At 44.6% G+C, this 22,873-nt stretch overlaps 1 protein-coding gene across 1 annotated transcript in view; it reads left to right on the plus strand.

The window, feature by feature from the left end:
* Positions 1 to 22,873, plus strand: part of LOC115776842 (sarcoplasmic/endoplasmic reticulum calcium ATPase 2) — a 41,572-nt gene that overhangs the window by 10,010 nt on the left and 8,689 nt on the right. Inside the window, exons 8-17 of the mRNA XM_030724630.1 lie at positions 12,528 to 12,694; positions 15,828 to 15,983; positions 16,090 to 16,231; positions 16,537 to 16,703; positions 17,977 to 18,065; positions 18,230 to 18,332; positions 18,492 to 18,623; positions 19,179 to 19,304; positions 19,398 to 19,619; positions 19,765 to 19,876. Coding sequence (XP_030580490.1) covers positions 12,528 to 12,694; positions 15,828 to 15,983; positions 16,090 to 16,231; positions 16,537 to 16,703; positions 17,977 to 18,065; positions 18,230 to 18,332; positions 18,492 to 18,623; positions 19,179 to 19,304; positions 19,398 to 19,619; positions 19,765 to 19,876 — 1,416 coding nt within the window. The remainder of the gene's footprint in view (positions 1 to 12,527; positions 12,695 to 15,827; positions 15,984 to 16,089; positions 16,232 to 16,536; positions 16,704 to 17,976; positions 18,066 to 18,229; positions 18,333 to 18,491; positions 18,624 to 19,178; positions 19,305 to 19,397; positions 19,620 to 19,764; positions 19,877 to 22,873) is intronic.

The following is a 22,873-nucleotide window of genomic DNA, read 5'->3' on the forward strand; positions in this document are numbered from 1 at the left end:
GCTAAATTGGACCAGCCTGGTGGCCAATCTTCATTAATTGCACATTGCACCAGTAAGAGCAGAATGTGAAGGTAAGAGCACAGTTTTGCTCAAAATATTGCAATGCACACAACATTATGGGTGACATACCAGAGTTCAAAAGAGGACAAATTGTTGGTGCACATCTTGCTGACGCATCTGTGACCAAGACAGCAAGTCTTTGTGATGTATCAAGAGCCACGGTATCCAGGGTAATGTCAGCATACCACCAAGAAGGATGAACCACATTGTAACGAGGGCTAACTGCGGGTGGAGAGTCTAGCGAGATTAGCTAGGGTTAGCACTAGCCATGCCTGGGTAACTCATAAACATAACCGACAAGATTCCGAATACAGTGCCTTTATTTGGCAGAACTTACGACCATCAAACGCCAGGTCTCCACGGTTCTACATAGCCAGATCATACATGACAATAGGCACAGAGAGTCCCGCGATCAGCTTGTCACAATGTAGAGCTCGCGCTCCAAGATGTCGGCTGGGTGGGCATCAGCGGCGTTCTGCAGTGGTTCTCAGTCCAACACACACAACAAGGAAGAAACACCACCTTGTGGCATCATTCAACCTTGCAACATATCCCATCCCTGTTGCTCTGGCTGTTACATATTCCCCCCTGGTTACAATAAGGCTGTCCTCAGCCGTACACAGCAGAAAAAAATCAGCCACCCTGCACTTAATATGTGGTCATACATAACTCACATAGAAAAGTGTGGTTACATTCAGGGAAACACATCACAGTCAGCATATGACACACATATCAGTAAACAGAGCAAAAAAATTTCAAAATCGTCTTGAGGTAGTTGTACTACCGGACAGCCACATAACAAGCACATAACAGAATGAGATGAATGAGTGTACCTCTCAATACAAATCCAAACTACATTATAAAAAAAGAGAACAGGAAATCAAAACAAATGTGGGAGGCAAAATCAAGCAGTGGAGAAACTATGACCACTGGATCAGGAAACAAAATAAAATACAAAAACTATCAAACAAAATCTTCCCTTGAATTACTAGTTTTTGTGGGCTGGCACACAACAAATGAGGCACTTACGCCAATCAGAATACTCAAAACACAACAAAACTGTTTTCTATTCCAGGTCGAGTCTTTTGGTGTGGTGAGGGTTTGTCCACCTCCTATCCGACCAACCAGACGTAATTCTGGGGCAACGTCTCGGCCTTAGTTTATACCGGTTCGCATAATCCGGGCTGGTGTCAGACACATCCACAGTAGGGTCGTGCCTAGTGTTGTCATCCGTACCACAGTCAGCATCATCAGGCACAGTGTAGCGCACATCCACAGCAGGGAAACCAGCTTGGGTGTCAGCCTGGGAAGTGCGTAAAACAGAGTCTGAAGGTCCTGCGGTCCCATATTCTGTCATGGTAGGGACAGAGACCCTGGCAGAAGAAGCTGAGTCCCAAGTGTGAAAAGGCTGCATATTAACCACGTGAAAAACACCGGCGTCCTCACCAGTTTCCAGCCTGGTCAGTCTGTAGTTGACATCTCCAAGCTTCTGAGTGACACGCAGTGGGCCTGAGTACAGAGGTGCTAGTTTTGCAGCAAAGTTAGCCTGCGCATCAGACTTGGGGTGGGACTTTATTTTAACCAGGTCACCAACAGCATATGTAGCCTGACGGCGTCTCAAGTCATAATAATGCTTCTGTCTCTTGTGACTGTGGGCCAGTGCTACTCTGGCATGATCATGTGCCTCTTGCAGGGAGGCTCTAAGAGTCTCTGGGTACGGCACAGTGGATTCATCCACCTCAGAGGAGGAAGGTTGTGTAATGAGGTCAAGTGGGGTTTCCAGTTCTCGACCATACAGCATCATGGCAGGGCTTAGTCCGGTGCTGTCATGGGGAGCAGTACGCAATGCAAAGCAGATCTGGGAAAGAAACTTATCCCATGATGTGTGTTTGTCTCCAACATAAGCACGTATAGCAGTTTTGAGTGTCCTGTTCACCCTCTCCGTCGCATTAGTCTGAGGATGGTAGGCTGTGGTAAGGCGATGCATGGACCCAAGCGCAGAGAGGACATGCTCAAACAACTCGCTCACAAACGGTGAGCCCCTATCTGAGATAAGATATGTGGGGGTACCGTGTCTGGCAAAAACTTCACTGACAAACTTACTGGCCGCCACCTGCGCTGTAGCCTCTCTAACAGCACACACCTCGACCCACTTGGAAAAATAGTCAACAAAGACCAGCAAATGGGCATTCCCTGAGGCAGTGCGAGGCAGTGGCCCGACAAAATCCACCCCTGTGTACTCCCAGGGTTTTCGGGGCATGATAGGAACCATGAAACCAGCTGGTTTCCTTTGGCTTGGTTTAGTGAGCTGACAGACCGAACAGGAAGCAACATAACGCTTGACATCCGCAGCCATTTGAGGCCAGAAAAACCTGGACTGCAGTCTCACCAGTGATTTAGAAATACCAAGGTGACCCGCGGTGGGGTGATCGTGGTAGTAGCTGAGCAAGGTACCACGGAGTGACGTAGGAGCATACAATTTAAGCTCCTTCAATGGATGCAATCCACACTTGTGTTTTGGGTCTTTATAATAGAGTAGACCATCATACACAGTGTATAATGAGGAGTCACTCTCATTCATGTTATTGAGGTCCATTTCATTACCTCTGAGCAGTTGGCCAGTGACTGGGTCATCCAACTGCAATCGCTTAACATGTTCGCGATCCGCCAGTAGTACTGGAGGCAGAGTACGGAGATCCAAACTGCCAATGACAGCGTACTCAGGCAAAAGATCTGTAGGAGTGCTGCAGGAATTAGGCAGAGGGTTGCGAGATAGTGCATCCGGCACTCTGTTGTTCACACCGGCCTTGTGCACTATGCTGAAGTCAAAGTCCTGGAGTCGTAAGGACCATCGGGCTAGTCGGCCAGAAGGGTTAGGCCGGGACATTAGCCATTTGAGGCTGCTGTGATCAGTAAAAACAGTCACAAGAAGGCCCTCAACATAAGGTCTGAAATGTTCGAGAGCCCAAATAACAGCCAAACACTCCTTCTCGGGGGTAGAGTATGGCTTTTCCGCTTTGTGCAGAGAGCGACTTGCGTAACTGATTACGACCTCTCGACCCTCTTTATCCTTCTGCATCAAGACTGCCCCAAGGCCAATATCACAAGCATCAGTGTGAATGAAGAAAGGGCGTCCAAAGTCAGGAAATCTGAGGACAGGTGCCGAAGTGACACTCTTTTTCAAGAGATCCATGGATTTCTGACACCTATCATCCCAGTGAAAAGCTGTGTCTTTCCGGGTGAGCGCGTGAAGTGGCTCAGCATGGCGTGCATAGTTCTCTACGAACCTGCGATAGTACCCTGTCAGGCCAAGAAACTGCCTGACATGTTTGACGCTGGATGGGACACCAAACTCCAACACAGCTTTGACTTTGTCTTCATCAGGCTTTATGCCATAAGGAGTGACGCGATAGCCGAGGAAGGTGAGCTCACTCAAACAGAACTGACATTTCTTAAGTTTCAAAGAAAGACCTGCAGATTTGAGCCTTTCGAGCACTTCCCCTAGATCAGCCAGGTGTTGTTCAAAAGTGGGGGAAACAACCACAATGTCATCCAGGTACACAGCACATGTCTTGTATACAAGACCTGCAAGGACAGTATTCATTAGCCTCTGAAAGGTGGCAGGTGCATTGCAGAGACCAAAGGGGAGTACACGGAACTGGAAAAGACCACAGTGGGATATAAAAGCAGTTTTCGGTCGGGACTCCTCCGCAACCGACACTTGCCAGTATCCACGGGCCAAATCCAGTGTTGTGATAAACCGCCCTCTCGCAAGGAAGTCAAGTGACTCTTCAACACGTGGCAAGGGGTACGCGTCTTTCTGTGTGACTTGGTTTATGCCCCTAAAATCCACACAGAATCTCGGATCGGCCCCAGGCTTGTTCACAATTACAACTGGGGCAGCCCATGGGCTGGTGGAGGGCTCAATGATGCCATCCTGCAACATCTTATCCACCTGCACTTCAATAAGCTGTTTCTTTGCTGGGGAGGTGCGATAAGGGGGGAGATTTATAGGTTTTGCATCCCCAGTGTTGATCATGTGTTCAGTGAGGGAGGTGTGGCCTAAATGACCATCAAACATCTCCTCAAAGTGGGTGAGGAGGCTGACCAAAGCTGACTTTTGGCCCTCCCCAAGGTTTGCCTCCACAACTTTAGAGACAAGCGCTGTTTCCAGTGAGTCAAGGGACATGATCATCCCTCCTTCGACAAATAAGTCAGCCGCTTCATCCTCCTCTTCGCTCACCACAGGACACGGGGTGTTGTCCATGTATACAGTTCTGGAGGGGATATGGATGGTTAATGAAGCTCTGATCATGAAATCCATCCCCAAAATGAAAGGGGTTGTCAAGTTATGAATTATGACAAAACGGTGGTAAAAACGTTTGTTCATGAAGCCGATGGTTAGCCAAGCAACACCATCAGGGGAACAGCAAGCATTGTCTGCAAGGATCACAGGGGGGCCTGTCCACTGCTGAGTTTTGCAAGGGTAGGAATTGTTCACTTTGACAAGGTCAGCTCGTACAGCAGAAAGAGACGCCCCTGTGTCAAGAGTGGCGTCTGTGGATACAGATTTAAAGTTTACTTTGGTTCTTAGTGGTGTGTTCCAGGGTGCCTGAGAAGCTGTATCCTCCATGTGACCCAGAACAATTTGCTCTTGTGGGGTCATGGCATCTGGGTGAGGCTCAATCAATGCCTGGGGGGAGGGTTGCCTCGGTAAAATGTCCTCCCCCCCTTTCGGTTTCCCGCCTGCCTGGTGGATATTTGGTCAACAGCTGTGAGCCTGTGTGTTTCAGCTTCAGGCTCGACCACATTTTCAGGCGGAGCTACTGAGGAGGCTCCGACAAGTCTAGGTCAGGAGTGGGACATGTCAGATTCAGTGTGGGTCACGATGGTGCAGCTTGGGCACGTGCGGGACGTGAACCCAGGCCGAGAGCACTTAAAGCAGTGAAGCTCGTTGTCCCGCTTGCCTCTGAAGCGTGCAGGAGAGGACTGACGACCACTAGGCCCAAGGACTGCATGGAGCTCATGAGCCCGCAGCAGCAAGTCCATAGCTGAAGGGACAGGTGTGCCATATAGTGCAACCCTGTACTTTTCCAGAGAATGTTTACAAATCAATTCAATCTGCTCTTGTTCTGGAGGGGGACACCTTAATTTGTTAAACTCACCGAGCATGTGGGCCACAAATGTAGGGAGGGGCTCCTCTGGTGACTGGATACGGTCAAGTATGCCTCTTAGCACCCGTTCCTGGTTGTCAGATGGTAGAAACACTGTCCTGAAAAGCTGGCAGAATTGTGTCCAAGACACAACATGTGAGCTAAGTGCCTTAAACCATTTGCCTGGTTCTTTTGCAAGAAAATGAGGCAGTTCATTCAAAATCTGTGCATCAGTTAAGTTCAAGGAGGATCTGTAGGTGTCGACAGCTTGCAACCAGTCCTCTGGGCGCACCCCAGTATCACCTGCAAATACTGGAGGCTCCAGCTTAGCATGGTGCAAAGCAGCAGCAATCATCCTGGACGTGTTGTTCAGTTCCAGGGAATGTTGTTGCAGGAAAGAACAGGATTTTGTGTCCTGGGATGGGGGCACTGTCTTAGTCACAGCTGGTGAATATGGAGTTGACGAGGCTACCGGGTTAGAGGTTGGCTGTTGTGCTGCGCGTGTGTCACAGTCTTTCTTGTCACACTGATCCCAGCATTTCAATATACTCTTCTGCAGGCTGAGGGAGTCTTGTAGACATTCTCGTAATCTTTCAACCTCTGTTTGTAACTCTTGAACCTGTTGGTTAAGCTCAGAAGTTATGGGTTGGGGAGCCAAGTACTCTGTTAGGCTAACAATGTCCATGTCAGAGTGACAGTCAACCTCGTCATCCATTATATCTGGATGGCATGCCATTCTGCATTGATTTTTTCTTTCTGAATTTGCACCTTAAATCAGCAACACAGTGTTATTTGAGTGTGTTATTAGCAGCCAGAAGCCTGTAGTCTATAAGACCACTGAAATCTCAAATCTCAGTGATTTAAAGTCAAAACATCAAATTCACATAGCAAAAACACCCCAAAATACACTGCCCTGCAAAGAACAATAGTTAACAATGAATGAAAGAAGCAAGGTTCACCAAAACATCGATTAATCACAGCAAAATAACAATAAAAAAATAACGCTGTAGGTAATAGAAAAATGTTTTTTTTTTTTTTGTTTGTTTTTTTTTCAGCTATAAGCGGAGTCTGTACACTTCGCAGTCAGTTAGCGATGAAGAGTAAAGTTCCAAAATAGTCCTTAAATCCAACACGGCAAAAGAAAACTTCTGGCGTACTTCTTGTAATATACCTCAGTTCTCTCCAGCATAAAAAAGTTACTTTGTGAATGTCCGGCGTGCCGCGGTCATATAATCCATCACACCCAGTCACGGTCACGCCAGGGGAGGTTAGCTTTGCTTTAATGGACGAGCCGGACAAAAAGCAAATTATCCACTTACACAGACATCCGTGGTTGGCGATCGGGAAATCGACTGAATCCAATCCAAACCTCGGCCGGTGTGCTCGAGAAGAGGTCCAAGGAACAATGTTCGGGCGCCAATTTGTAACGAGGGCTAACTGCGGGTGGAGAGTCTAGCGAGATTAGCTAGGGTTAGCACTAGCCATGCCTGGGTAACTCATAAACATAACCGACAAGATTCCGAATACAGTGCCTTTATTTGGCAGAACTTACGACCATCAAACGCCAGGTCTCCACGGTTCTACATAGCCAGATCATACATGACAATAGGCACAGAGAGTCCCGCGATCAGCTTGTCACAATGTAGAGCTCGCGCTCCAAGATGTCGGCTGGGTGGGCATCAGCGGCGTTCTGCAGTGGTTCTCAGTCCAACACACACAACAAGGAAGAAACACCACCTTGTGGCATCATTCAACCTTGCAACATATCCCATCCCTGTTGCTCTGGCTGTTACAACATCCAACAGGATTAACTGTGGACACAAGAGGAAGCTGTCTGAAAGGGATGTTCGGGTGCTAACCCGGATTGTATCCAAAAAACATAAAACCACGGCTGCCCAAATCACGGCAGAATTAAATGTGCACCTCAACTCTCCTGTTTCCACCAAAACTGTCCGTCGGGAGCTCCACAGGGTCAATATACACGGCCGGGCTGCTATAGCCAAACCTTTGGTCACTCGTGCCAATGCCAAACGTCAGTTTCAATGGTGCAAGGAGCGCAAATCTTGGGCTGTGGACAATGTGAAACATGTATTGTTCTCTGATGAGTCCACCTTTACTGTTTTCCCCACATCCGGGAGAGTTACGGTGTGGAGAAGCCCCAAAGAAGCGTACCACCCAGACTGTTGCATGCCCAGAGTGAAGCATGGGGGTGGATCAGTGATGGTTTGGGCTGCCATATCATGGCATCCCCTTGGCCCAATACTTGTGCTAGATGGGCGCGTCACTGCCAAGGACTACCGAACCATTCTGGAGGACCATGTGCATCCAATGGGTCAAACATTGTATCCTGAAGGTGGTGCCGTGTATCAGGATGACAATGCACCAATACACACAACAAGACTTGTGAAAGATTGGTTTGATGAACATGAAAGTGAAGATGAACATCTCCCATAGCCTGCACAGTCACCAGATCTAAATATTATTGAGCCACTTTGGGGTGTTTTGGAGGAGCGAGTCAGGAAACGCTTTCCTCCACCAGCATCATGTCGTGACCTGGCCACTATCCTGCAAGAAGAATGGCTTAAAATCCCTCTGACCACTGTGCAGGACTTGTATATGTCATTACCAAGACGAATTGACGCTGTATTGGCTGCAAAAGGAGGCCCTACACCATACTAATAAATTATTGTGGTCTAAAACCAGGTGTTTCAGTTTCATTTTCCAACCCCTGTACTAGTGGTGGACAAGGAGGGGAAGAAGGCCGTAGTGATAGATGTAGCAATCCCAAGCAACAGTAACATTAAAAAGGAACACGAGAAGCTCGAGAAATACCAAGCACTGAGAGAAGAGGTAGAGAGGATGTTGAAGGTGAAGGTAATGGTGGTCCTCATGGTAATCAGCACGCTCGGGGCAGTGACCCCCAAACTGGGAGAGTGATTCCAGCAGATTTCAGTAACGACATCTCTGTCTGAGATCTCTGTCTAGAAGAGCACGATCCTAGGAACAGCTAATACATTTTGCAGGACAACAAAGACCACCTGCAGGCGGTCACAAGACAGAGGCCTGTCTGCACAGTCCCTGACATGGACCTTGTTAATATATATATAGTACCAGTCAAAAATTCCTTCCTAATTCAGTGGTTTTTCATCAGCTTTATGAGTTAATCACCTGGAATGGCTTTGCAATGGTCTTGAAGGAGTTCCCAGAGGTGCTGAGCACTTGTTGGCTGCTTTGTCTTCACTCTGCAGTTCAACTCATCCCAAACCATCTCAACTGGATTTAGATCAGGTGATTGTGGAGGCCAGGTCATCTGACGCAACACTCAATCACCCTCTTTCTTGGTCAAATAGCCATACATAGCTTGGAAGTGTGTTTGGGATTATTATCCTGTTGAAAAACAAATGATGGTCAGAATGCTGTGGTAGCCATGCTTAACTAGCATGGCTACCACAGCATTCTGCAGCGACATGTCATCCCATTTGGTTTGTGCTTAGTGGGACCATCATTTGTGGGACCATCATTTGTAGTGTGCCTTGGATTTTGAATAAATCACCAAAAGTGTCACCAGCAAAGCACCCACATACCATCACACTTCCTCTTCCATACTTCATGGTGGTAACTAAAATGGGGGAACCATCCACTCACCTTTTCTGCATCTTACAAAGACATGATGTTTGGAACCAAAAATCTCAAATCTCAAATTTGGACTCATCAGACCAAAGGACAGATTACCACTGATCTAATATACATTCCTTCTGTTCCTTGGCCCAATCCATTCTCCTCCTCTCTTGTTGTTCTTCCTTAGAAGTGGCTTCTTTGCAGCAATTCAACTATAAAGTCCAGATTCATGCAGTCTTCTCTGAACAGTTGGTGTTGAGACATATGTGCTGCTTAAACTCTAAACTCAGTGGATAAATACATACGTTTTACCAGGGAGGACACCAGAGATAACAAGTTACCATTCCTGGACTGTGCGGTGCTTATCGAGGAAGATGGAAGCTTCAACATTGAAGTTTACCGGAAGCCCACACACACAGACCAGTATCTCCTCTTTGACTCCCACCACCCTCTGGAACACAAACTTGGGGTGATCAGGACCCTACAACACCGTGCGGAAAGTGTTCCCTCTAAGGCAGAAGGGAAGCATAAGGAACACACACACATTAAGAAAGCCCTCAAAACATGCGGTTACCCCAACTGGGCCTTCATCAAATCAGCTAAGATGTACAGGAATGAAGGCCAAACACAAACTATAGAGAATAGGAAGGACAAGAGGAACAACATTGTCATCCCATATGTGTCAGGCTTGTCAGAGAAACTCAGAAGAATTTTCTCCAAGCATGACATCTCAGTATACTTCAAACCAAGTCACACCCTAAGACAAAAACTGGTTCATCCCAAGGACAAACCCGCCAAACACAAGATCAGCGATGTAGTGTATGCTGTTCAGTGCAGTGAAGAGTGCTCGGACCTCTACATTGGTGAAACCAAACAGCCTCTTCACAAACGAATGGCACAACATAGAAGAGCCACCTCGACAGGACAAGATTCAGCAGTACATCTGCATCTGAAGGAAAAAGGGCACTCTTTTGAGGATGCCAATGTCCACATTTTGGACAGGGAAAACAGATGGTTTGAAAGAGGAGTGAAAGAAGCCATCTATGTCCACTGTGAACAACCATCATTGAACAGAGGAGGTGGATTACGTCACCAACTTTCCCCCGCTTACAGTGCTGTCCTGAGCTCCCTTCCCAGACGTCTCAACCCCCATTCACACCTTTGTTCCAGTGACCTCAATAGGCCACAGGAAACAATGGAGCGGAGTCCTAAATTGGTTTCAACTGAAACCACTGATTAAATATGACCCACGCCCCCTTCACACCTGGGCACATGTGTTCAAGCACATGATCAATAGAGGGTCATAACCACCTCCAGGGGACTACGCCCACAGGGGTTTAAATACCTGGGTCTCTCCACCATTTGGTTGAGAACTGAAGAAGCCTTTCGGATGAGAGGTGAAACGTCTTCAAGAAACAAAAAGAAGTCCAGTCGCCTTTTTCAAGCTCCAGAGACTAAACTCTGAAGCATTTAGTTGGGCTGGCGTGCTATTAGCTTGCAGTTTCTGAGGCTGGTAACTCTGATGATCTTATCTTGTGCAACAGAGCTACTTGGTAACTCTTGGTCTTCCTTTCTTGGGGCAGTCCTAATGAGAGCCAGTTTCATCGTAACATTTGATGGTATTTGTGACTGCACTTGAGGATATTTTCAAAGTTATTGAAATCACCATTCCAGGTGACTGAAATTGCACAAGTCACCATCAAGTGTAGGATCTATCAGGGAGATGCTCTGTCCCCACTGCTGTTTTGCATAGGCCCGAACCTCCTCAGTCAGATCATTGGCACGAATACTGACTATGGAATGGAGCAAACATCAGCCACCTACTCTAAACATCAACTGTATGCCAGGAGTGAATGAGGTACTGATTCACTGATCCATAGCACTAGGATCTGCAGCAATGACATTGGAATGTCATCCGGATTGGGGAAGTGTAGTCAGATGATAAAGTGAAAAACTGAAAGTTTTTAACAAGAGTTTTTATCCACAAGCCATCCATCTCCTCAACTCTGAGCCCTAAACTGCACTACTACTGCACTATTGAACTGCACTATTAGACACAATGAATATTATTCTCTTCTTTATAGTGTGAATTACTTATTTTTATTCTTCTTATTTATATATTCATACTACTTATTGTTGGATGCAGGTACAAAATACATTTCACTGTGCATTGTACTGTGTATAACTGTGCATGTGGCAAATAAACCTTATCTATTTTCAGTTACATTAGTACTCTTAAAGCCTTTACACACCGGACGCATTGCGAAAAAAACAACATAAAATTCAGAATCTTTCAAACGCGAACCTGTCATGTAACCAGCATACGCACACTGTGAAAAAAATGCAGTCGACATCAAGCAATGATGTAATGAGGTCCTGATGGTTCTAAACAAGAGACAAAGAAACAGATTCTGGGTTCATCTAACTCTCATGACAAAGTAGGGGGGGGGGGGGGGGGGGGGGCTTAATGTTTCATCAGCATTTGTTGCTGGAAAACTCAGGGCAAAATGGTTTGGACAGGAGGCAGCATAACAAAATACAAACTTTCATGGACAGAACACAGACAGACAGAACACATGGTTGTGGGAAAACTGACAATGAGGATGCAGCAAAGAACTAAGGGAACTCCAGACAATAAATACACATCAGGGCAATCAGGGAAATAGGACATGCCAGGGAGCACAGCTGAACAGAATCTGGTTAACAAGACCAAGGAAGCAAAACTAAACACAAAGAGACAAGACTAATTACAGTTAATTAAGTAAAACAGGAAACAGGTAAACACAGAGACAAGAATGCAGACTTGACACAGGGAGCTATAATGGGGGAACAAAACATAACTAAACCATACACAAGACTCAGATAATTTAACTAAGCACAGAACTGAAACATGATCAAACATACTCAAATGGAAACAAGAAACCAAACCAAGGGATCACAGAAAATAAGGCAACAAAAACTCAAACACACTGGGTCCTAGACCCAGGACCAGGACAGGAAATGAACTTTAACATGTCATCATTCATTTTAGAATCTACAAGCCTTCCTGGCTGAATAGGGCTGATTGGTTAAAGTGGTTATGATCTTAAATTGAGTTTTAAATATTCACTTGTGATCCTGTTTTTTCAATGTCTGCTGACTAGTTCTATTACAGTCCTACTCTTATTCTAATATGTGTTTGTTTTTTTATTGTCTGAGAAAAGGAAGACATTATAATGTATATAGAATAAGGAACTTTGAGCTTCTCCCTTATTTCCCAAGGTGTCATCAGAAAAAATTATTCCATGTTTGATTTACCATAAAACACCAGATTCCCTTCCTGACACAACTTCCTGGCATTTATCCAGCCTTGGGACTGGCAGTAGGAATACATTGGGCAGGGTTTGCATCGCCTCCTAGTCTTAACGTGGGGATTTTTTGTGTTTAAGGCAAATGTGTTAACCACTACTCTGCGGAGCTACTTAATGTAATATATGTGTGAGTTGAAAAGTACTGTATAACTGTATGTTTTCTATATGGGAAAACTTGGTTCTTTTCACAGCCTTACAACAGTGATTAATTACTCTTTTTGTGGTGGAGATTAAGTACAACATACACACACAGGCTTGAATACAATCAGCACAATTATCTAATCTAAGTTGAACACACTAACGAAAAGGGAAATGCCTCCATGTGTGTCCTTTCCCAACCCCGCAGTTGGAGATAAGGTCCCGGCTGACATCAGGCTGACATTCATCCGTTCCACCACACTCAGGGTGGACCAGTCCATTCTGACCGGGGAGTCTGTTTCAGTGCTCAAACACACCGACCCTGTACCAGATCCCAGAGCTGTCAACCAGGACAAGAAGAATATGCTGTTCTCGGTCAGTCACCCATACCCTGCACCCATATTTCTCTTTTGTTTTCACTTTGACATGTTTTATAATACAATCAACATAGAAAAGGGACAGCTCATCTGACAACCAGGTGTTTAAATTACGCTGAGCAGGCAAAACATTATGACCACCTCCCTAATATTGTGTTGGTTCCTGTTTTTTGGCAAAATAGTCCTGACCCATCGAGGCATGGACTCCACTTGAACCCCTGAAGGTGTGCTGTGGTATCTGCACCAAGATGTTAGCAACAGATCCTTTAAGTGCTGTAAACTGTAAGAGGTGGGGCTTCCATTGAGCAGACTTGTTTGCCCAGCATGATTAGACTGAGATCTGGGGAATTTGGAGGCCAAGTCAACACCTCAAACTCATTGTTGTGCTCCTAAAACCATTCCTGAACAATTTTTTGCTTTATGGCAGGGCACATTATCCTGCTGAAAGAGGCCATAGCCATCAGGAAACACTGTTTCCATGAAAAGTGTACTTGGTCAATGCCATGTGCCAACAAAATGCAGAGCAGCTACCTAAACTCTACTCCCATAGAGGTTGATTAATAGTTTTACATCCTCACTGCATATGACTCAGGAGAGTGGGGCTCCTCTGAAAAAGCCTCAAAACACAAGTGCTTCACTCCCTGGTATAACTCTCAAACGTGGACCTTGAAGCAGATAGGGTTCTGTCCTTGGACCAATTCTATTTACATTATACATGCTTCCCTTAGGCAGTATTATTGGAAAGCATAACATATATTTTCATTGCTATGCAGATGATACCCAGCCTTATCTATCCATGAAGCCAGATGACACACATCAATTAGTTAAACTGCAGAAATGTCTTAAAGACATAAAGGCCTGAATGACCTCTAATTTCCTGCTTCTAAATTCAGATAAAACTGAAGTTCTTGTTCTCAGCCCCACAAATCTTAGAAACATGGTGTCAAACCAGATACTTACTCTGGATGGCATTACTTTGGCCTCCAGTAACACTGTGAGGAATCTTGGAGTCATTTTTGATCAAGTTATTTCTTTCAATGGGCAAATTAAACAAATTTGTAGGACTGCTTTTTTGCATTTGCTTACTTGTGGTTCCTAGGATACTTAAGAGTAGAATGGGAGGCAGAGCCTTCAGCTTTCAGGCCCCTCTTCTGTGGAACCAGCTCCCAGCTTGGATTCAGGAGACAGACACCCTCTCTATTTTTAAGATTAGACTTAAAACTTTCCTTTTTGATCAAGCTTATAGTTGGATCAGGTGACCCTGAACCACCCCTTAGTTATGCTGCAATGGGCCTAGGCTGCTGGGGGGTTCCCGTGACGTTTTACTGTTTATACACCTCTCTGCATTTAATCCTTTAATCCCCATTTAATTATTATTAATCTCTGGCTCTCTTCCATAGCATGTCATTTGTCCTGTCCCCTTCCCCTCACCACCAACCGGTTGAGGCAGATGACTGCCCCTCCCTGAGTCTGGTCTAGAGGTTTCTTCCTGTTAAAAGGGAGTTTTTCCTTCCCACTGTCACCAAGAGCTAGCTCATTGTGGGTCGTTTTGATTGTTGGGTTTTCTCTGTAGTTATTGTAGGGTCTTTACTTTACAGTATAAAGAGTCTTAAGCAAATTGTTAGTTGTGATTTGGTGCTATATAAATAAAATTGAATTGAATTGTACGGCCCCTGAGCCCCCTCTAACTAAACCATGCCTACACCTACTTCTTAGGGTAGGGTAGGCTTAACTGTACCATATTAGCGCCGGCATGGTGTATATCATCTATACACCTTATAAGGAGAAATGCTGTAGCCCTATAGCATGTTTATTTTCTCTTGCTTACATGTTTATTCCATAAAAAGAGCTTTAGGCTTTCATAAAACACAGAGGTTATGTGGGGACTCACTGCACAGAGTCTTCGGTACACTGGGCATTACAGGAGGAGCAAGGAGCAAAGCCATCAAGAACAGCAGCAGCTGAGAAAGCCTCGAGATGGCTCTGGATACAAAGAGATGGTCCATGGGGACAAGCGGTTGATACCTGAACACAGACTGCAGTCTGATCAACTGTGGCCTGGGAGAGGGTGTATGATGTTGGAAGACCCGACACACCCGATGACCCCAGGATACGTCACTGATGATGTGTTCAGATGCATCACTCGATGTATTTTAGAACTGAGGCTTTCATAAAACACCAAGCCAAACTGGATGGCTAAAAATAAGACACAACATTTGAGAACTTTAACAAATAATGAGGGCACTGTGCAATAACTTTCTAATAGTGCATCCAGAATAGCAACTGGTTCAACTTCATTTAACTATTTCTTCATTTTACAGTTTATTTATTTCTGTACTAAGACAAAAATGCTGAAGGAAGGAAATGATTCATAATTGTGCTGTAAATCAAAACAATCTATAGTGTGCACACGTCACGCAGTGTGTGCTGGACTCAGATGAAGGACAAATCATCTGTGGTAAAGGTGTGTGTGTGTGTGTGTGTGTGTGTGTGTGTGTGTGTGTGTGTGTGTGTGTGTGTGTGTGTGTGTGTGTGTGTGTGTGTGTGTGTGTGTGTACAGTATTATCTCTGTCAGACCTCAAAGGCTGCTGAGTCTCCAGGTGGTCTGTGGTCAAAGAACAGCAGCCATTGATGTTTTATTTATCACCACCACTTGACAGGCTGCAGAGCTGCAGGTATGCTTTGTTGGTGTATTTCAGTGTTTCTCAAACTGTGGGTTGTGCCCCACTGGTGAGCTGCAAGGTCATGACAGGTGGGATGCGAATGACCTGGGATAAAGTCACACAGGACAAATGTTGAACATCGGATTCTCATGGTAGAACAAGGAAGTTTAGTTAGCAGATGTTAGCAGCTATTTTAGCACTAGAACTAGCGAAACTCTCTAGCATCACCACCAGCTGTGTACATAGAGCCATCATGCCGCCGCTTTCATGCCGGGGCGTGAAGAGATTTCATCCAGCGAAGTGGGACATGATGGAAAAAGTTTGAGAATCACTGGTGTAGTTATACACAGCCGTGTGGAGAAAATGTTAAAGAAGAGAAATAAGCCAATGCAGTGAGATATTAGATTTTACTTGTTATAATGAAAATGATGACACATTTAAGTTATGCTCAACATAACCTTTGCTCAGGGTACAAATATTGCGGCTGGTCGAGCTATTGGAGTTGTAGTGGCAACAGGAGTGCAGACAGAGATCGGGAAAATCCGAGATGAGATGGCCTCCACTGACCCTGAAAGGACCCCACTGCAACAAAAACTGGACCAGTTTGGAGAACAGCTGTCCAAGGCAAGAATCTGGGTGTTCTTCTGTGTAATGGCTAATGCTTAGATTCAGTTTGGAGTGCTGATGTTTCTGTGTTGTTACATGATTCGTGTTTTGTTGTAACCTGCAGGTCATCAGTGTGATCTGTGTGGCTGTGTGGGCTATCAACGTGGGACACTTTAATGACCCAGTCCATGGAGGCAGCTGGCTGAGAGGGGCTGTTTATTATTTCAAGATTGCCGTTGCCCTGGCTGTAGCTGCCATACCAGAAGGTCACATCTGTTAAACTTAGCTTGTTCACCACACATAGATGTTTCTGTTTTATTTTGTTGTTTTTGCAAGCACAAGAATACAGCCATGTCATTTTTAAATAACTTGGTTGACAAGATCTGTGCTGAGAAACAAAATGACCAGCCATCTCTCTTTAGCCTTAGATGTTCCTTGGAGAGCAAGGCACATAAAATCAGCTACTACAGCTGGTTCAGATCAGTGGTTTTAGGATTAAAATGGAAAAGGATTTCCCTGGATATGAAGAGAAATAAGAGTTCTTTACTCTGCGTATTGTGTTCCCTCCCAGGGCTTCCAGCTGTCATTACCACCTGCCTCGCACTGGGAACCAGGAGAATGGCCCGAAAGAATGCCATCGTCCGCAGCCTGCCATCAGTGGAGACGCTGGGTTGCACTTCTGTTATCTGTTCCGACAAAACTGGAACATTAACCACTAATCAGATGTCAGTCTGCAGGGTAAGATGTGAGAGAATCTGACATCAGACTGACGTCCACCTAGTATCTATGTTGTTACAATGGTCTGCCTGTTTCATTTAGCTTCTACATGATAGATATGACACACTGTTAGAAATTAGCAGCTTGTAATTTGGTACACTAACACTAGATGAATGTCTCTCAGACTCTGAAAGCTGTTCTCCTATTGTTCCTGGATGCAAACCACCTCTTTCATTAAAGACTTATCAGCCAAAAGCCTGCATGTGAAACTGATATGCAAAGGGCTCCAACACCAGGCCTGTCAGCATACCTTTTTAATCAGAACTGCCTCTAATTTTAAGCAGTAATAGTGTCCCCTGGTATAGTTGTTATGATAGATGATGTTACGGCCCTAGGGGAACGTAACAGATGAAATTAGCCTAACACAGTTCATGGTATCATGGTAGCCATGTCACTTTCATGGCTGAGGTATTTTAATAGGTCTGTGGGGATTGACTGGCTCTTGGAGGCAGTTGCTGTTGGGTTCTAGAAGTCCGTTAGTTTTTAGTTCTTGGACATTGTCTTAATTTTAATTTCAACTTATTCAGGTTGCAATTTTAACAGAAAAGTGAGGAGAGGGCTCATCTTGAAGCTGACTCATCTAGATCGGTCACAGCAGGTGACTGCCCCTCCCTGAGCCTGGTTCTGCTGGAGGTTTCTTCCTGTTAAAGGGAGTTTTTCCTTCCTACTGTCACCAAGTGCTGCTCATAGGGGGTCGTTTTGGTTGTTGGGTTTTCTGTGTAATTACTGTAGGGTCGATTAGGGGCGATTGTTGTGATCTTTTGCTATATAAATCAAATTGAATTGAACAGATGTTGCAGATGAACAAGAGAAAAAGCGCGTTGTGTATCAACAGAATGGTAAATATAACATGACTACACCAGTGTACAGTATCCTTAATTGACCTCTGCTTTTCAATATTTCTCTCTGTGCTCCTCTTTATTTATTTCTTTTTAATAGCTGACCACAGCTATTTGAGAGGCTTTCAGTTGACCTTTCCCCAGTATTATTCTAATCTAAACTTTTAAAATTACATCAGTGGAAAAAATAGCATCTATTAATGTGGTACAATAAGGCAAAAAGATGTCCCAGAAGTGTGCTGCTGATTTTAATACAAAAAAGGGGTGTGGCCATTCCTAATGATCCGCTCTTAGGCTCAAAAGTGGATGAGGATGAAGTGGATGAGGTCCAGTAACATTTTCTAACATGGATGAACTAATCAACTGCTGCAATGTGTGTTCCTGCATGTGTTTAGATGTTTGTTGTAGACTGTGTGTCAGGGGAGCGCTGCAGCCTGAGCGAGTTCACAGTGACTGGATCTACTTATGCCCCTGATGGGGATGTGTGAGTGTCTTTAACCTTTAACACATAACCCTCAACCTGTGACACTTTATGTATTATGAAAGCCCACACTTTAAAATAATGTCTTTTCTTTTTTTTGTTATAGTTTAATAACATTTGTTGCACCATTTGCTCTTTTCCTCTCTTCTTTGTCCTCATCCTTCCAGTTACAAGGATGGCTCAGTGGTGAAGTGCAGTCAGTATGAAGGCTTGGTGGAGATGGCCACGATCTGTGCACTGTGCAATGACTCATCACTTGACTACAACGAGGTAAGAAATGCAAACAGATGACCAAATGTGATTCTGGACCATTTACTCTTAGAATTTGATTTGTTTTCACGTAACTGTGCTAAACTGGTCAGTAAAAAAGGCAAACTTCCTTTCTCTTCCTACTGTGTGTTTGTGCCTGTGCCTGTGTTTGTCATCCAGTCCAAGGGTGTGTATGAGAAGGTCGGGGAGGCAACAGAGACTGCCCTCTGCTGTCTGGTGGAGAAAATGAATGTGTTTGAGACGGACCTGAGAGGACTGAACCCCGCTGAGCGAGCCACCGCCTGCTGTTCTGTAAGTGTGTTTACCTGCTGAAAGGAAGAAGAGAGAGGACGTGAGACAGGGGCTGCTGTGTTTTTAAGAAATGCAGATTCTTTTTTCACACTTTCCCTTCTGTCTTACGTGTCAGTACCTAGCATGCAAACATACAATTATATAATGACAGGAGTCCAGCTGCTCTACTAGAGGCAAACAAAAACACAGAAACAGCAAAGAAAAAAATATAGAAAACTGAAAGAAAACAAAAAATATATACAATGCAGCTGTTTATTTTTAACACCACAAAGAAATATGTAAAATATGTACAAAGTTTATTAAAAATTGCAGCAGTTGAGAAACTGAGAAACTAACTGCTTTTTAACTCACATTTATTACATCTTATATTTATCTGTTAATAAAAGTGCTTTTGACATCTCCCCTGTTCCTTTTATTGAAAATGTATAGCTGTAGATTAAGACTTGATTTTTCACCCAGCCTTACTAAAGATTCAATTCGATTTTATTTATATAGTGCCAAATCACAACAAACAGTCGCCTCACGCTGTATTTGTGAACTTTGGTTTGTTTTCAGGTGATTAAGCAGCTGATGAAGAAGGAGCTGACACTAGAGTTTTCCAGAGACAGAAAGTCCATGTCTGTCTTTTGTTCATCCAATAAACTCACCAGATCTGCCTCTGGAGCCAAGATGTTTGTCAAGGTCAGTTACACACCAGTCACTGGGATATATTTGCTTCTTCAGTGACTTTAAAGAAACATTCATTATTCGGTGCTCCCAAACTTTTCTAATCAGGGAGCTCCAGAAAGTGTCCTGGAGCGCTGTAATTACATTCGAGTCAGCGGCTCTGCTCGCGTGCCTTTGAGCCCAGTTGTTCGAGAACAGCTCCTGTCCATCGTACGGGAGTGGGGGACGGGCCGAGACACGCTGCGATGCCTTGCAATGGCAACAAGAGACACACCTCCTGACATCCACAGTCTGAACCTGGAGAACTCAGCGGCCTTTGCTGACTATGAGGTGATGATGTTTGTCCATATCATGTTTATTGGGAGATGCATAGTCAGATGTACTATTTGGTGAAAGGATTTTGGAATTGCTTCTTGTTTGTCATTCTGTAGAAGAAAGCAGATAATTTAAAGTTTTTTATCATCTGTTCTTCCAGTCGGAACTGACATTTGTGGGCTGTGTAGGCATGTTAGACCCCCCAAGAAAAGAGGTGCTTAGTGCGGTCCGAATGTGTCGCCAAGCTGGGATACGAGTCATCATGATCACAGGTACTCACTCGCACATCTGCTTGCATACAGATGCCCCAACCCACACAGTTTCAGTGTGCTCCCAGAAGCACCTGAGGTTTTGTGGACGACAGTGTGTGTTCCTGCTGTTTGTAGAGATTAACCTGTTCTCATTTACATATTTTATTTTTTGTTTCTGTTGTCACACAACATAAAAAGCATGAAGTAGTGGCACAAACACAGCTGTGTGTAAACCAGCTGCCACCTAAAAGTCATTTGCTCTGTCCTTCTGAAATCCTGATTTTAGTGACAGCTCCTGATGTTATCTCCACACATGTATGCTGATTTTGGGTATATTTACATGTAAAGAAGTGATCGAACATCTCTTCACACACAATCACACAATCATTCATGTCTGTGTCTGCTGCCCTGCAGTTTGCTTCTTGCCTACTCTGTTTGTATGCATGTGTTTAAATACATCCACCACTAGCAGCCTATAGTTCACATGTAAATACAGGAGTCATACTTCTTCTGTCTATTTACAGCCATGTGGGTCATATTTAGAATCAGTCATTTTCAGTGTGTTATTAAAGCAGGGTTTTCCACACATTTTCCATTTATATTCCTTTTCACTTCCTTCCGCTGGTGCTTTTTTTCACTGATAACTCACTGTATTGTTGTGGAGAGACAGAGGAAACACATAAGTTTTCATGTTGTTAATCAAATGAATTTGGCATATCACCCATGGCATTATACAGAATTACCAGGCCTAATTATAAACATAGGATATGCTGGTTTAATGCTGAGAAACCATCGATCAGCTGTTTGTATGCTACAGACTTACCCCACTCTGAATGTTTTTAAACATGGAAACAGCATGTGCATGTTTATCTCACCGGTTTAACCAGAGGTTAGCACAGTGTGGTTTCTGTCCAATGCTCTGATTGTTAGAGTGAAGAAATTCAAAGTAGTGCAGATGAATGTCAGAAAGATCTGGGATGATAGGCTAGCATGAGTGGATGAAGCCCCTGGCAAGAGAGGGCAGGCAGGCTGGGAGGCTAGGCTTTCTGCAGGGAGTGAAGTACAGACCTGCAGCACAGGAGAGTAACTGGAACCTCAACAGCAGAAAAACCTTTTACGAGACACCAACATTCAATTAGCTTCAAGGTCCATAATGAAAAGACTAGAAAGGACCGGAGGTCGGATTTCGACACTGGTTAGCTGACACTCTGGCGAAGACAGGAGGCTCAAGTTGGTCCTTTAAAGTAGGGGAGATCAGATGTGCTGGACCGCAGAGAGACGGCCTCCACCTCCACCCTGCAGAGGAGAAGGACCCAGCCTCCCTGCCTCCTGGAAAAAGAGCAAGAAAGAGAGCCGCACACATACAACAACCAGATCTATGACACAAAGCTTTAATACCTATTTCAAGCTGTAATCTCTGTAATAAAATGTTATAGTCAACAGTATCAAATGGTGCACTGAGGTCCAACAGGACAAGCACAGAGATGAGTCTGCTTTAAGAGGCACTCAGAAGATCATTTTCAGCCTCACCAATGCTGTTTCTGTACTGTGATGAATTCTGAAAACTGACTTTTGACCTGTGTTTTTTTATAGAGCAACAAACTCTTTTTCCAGGCTAAATGAGCATCTTCTAATTTAGTGAGACGCCATGCCCTCTCCAGCTTATGGGTTATCTGCTTTAAGCTGTGCGTTTGTGAATTATACCACGGAGTCAGGCACTTCTGATTTGAAGCTTTCCTTTTCAGAGGAGCCACAGTGTCCAAAGTCGTACGCAGTGAGGATGTAAAACTATTGACGAGATAATCGACCTCACTGGGAGCAGAGTTTAGGTAGCTGCTCTGCACTGTGTTGGCACTGAAGAGCATAATAATGAAGGAATTAGATCCTTAAACTTAGTTACAACACTTTGAGAAAATGTTGAATGAAAAAGTGTTATTCAAATATATTAAAATAGTGTCTACAAAACAAACAATAGAAACACACCAGCTGATCATGGCTGATATGGGTATGAAGGGTTAATACTGTCTGTGTGCTTCCCTTTGGTTGAGTTGAGTGCATCAGGTTTGTCTGGCTGCCTACCCCTACTTAACTAGTGGGGGGGTTCTGCCTTTCTCTGCCGGATCCTCTGGTGCCTAGTTGTGCATGGTTGCTAGTGGTTGTTATTGTATGTTGTGAGGAGTCTCTCCTTCCCCGTAAGTGCTTTGCATCAATGGGTGAGGGGTTGGGGAGCACCTGGCCAACAGGAGCCAATAAACACCCTGAAATAAGCTGGCTGATACGCATGGTTATTAGTTCTCAACTGCTAACCACAGTGGAGAGTGGGTCAACTGGCCATGAACTCAGGTCATTAACTAAATACACACTGGAGGTGGTGAGTCACAGTGACATGGTGACAGGAAGTGGGACACACCTGAGATAAACATTTCTCAACTTCCAGGCAAGCGACTTAATTGATTGAATACCAATGACTGACACATGACCTGGTAGTAATTACATTATGCCGTGTTTCCATTAGTACCTACTCAGTGCAGCTCAACTCAGCTCGGCACGGTTTGTAGGCATTTCCATTAGGTCCTGGTACCAGGTACTTTTTTAGTACCCACTCAGCTGGGGTGTGGCGCGGAAGAACAGCATGCCACTGATTGGCCAGAGAGTGTCGTCACTAGTTGAGTCATGAGAGCGACTCCTTCACCAGAATCAGCCGCGCCATTTTTAAAGCCCGACAGCAAGAAAATGGAGGCACTCAAAGCACCGGTTGAATGCCCAAACCGACAGTTTGCAGCGGTAGTTTTGCAACAAGAGAGCCATCTGAAACGTGCGCACAGCATACGTATTTTAATACTTAACAATGATAACCTTCATCCATTAAAACATTGTAGGGGGACTTATGCATGATGATGATAGTAAACTGGCCTTACTATGTTAGCTTGCCTCTACCTCATCCATTGTTATGATGTGTTTTGTGTTGCATACAAATTATGTCAAGAGACTACAGCCTGCATTGCTATATTGACTCCA

This window comes from Archocentrus centrarchus, unplaced genomic scaffold (assembly GCF_007364275.1).
Source record: "Archocentrus centrarchus isolate MPI-CPG fArcCen1 unplaced genomic scaffold, fArcCen1 scaffold_38_ctg1, whole genome shotgun sequence".
Taxonomy (NCBI): domain Eukaryota; kingdom Metazoa; phylum Chordata; class Actinopteri; order Cichliformes; family Cichlidae; genus Archocentrus; species Archocentrus centrarchus.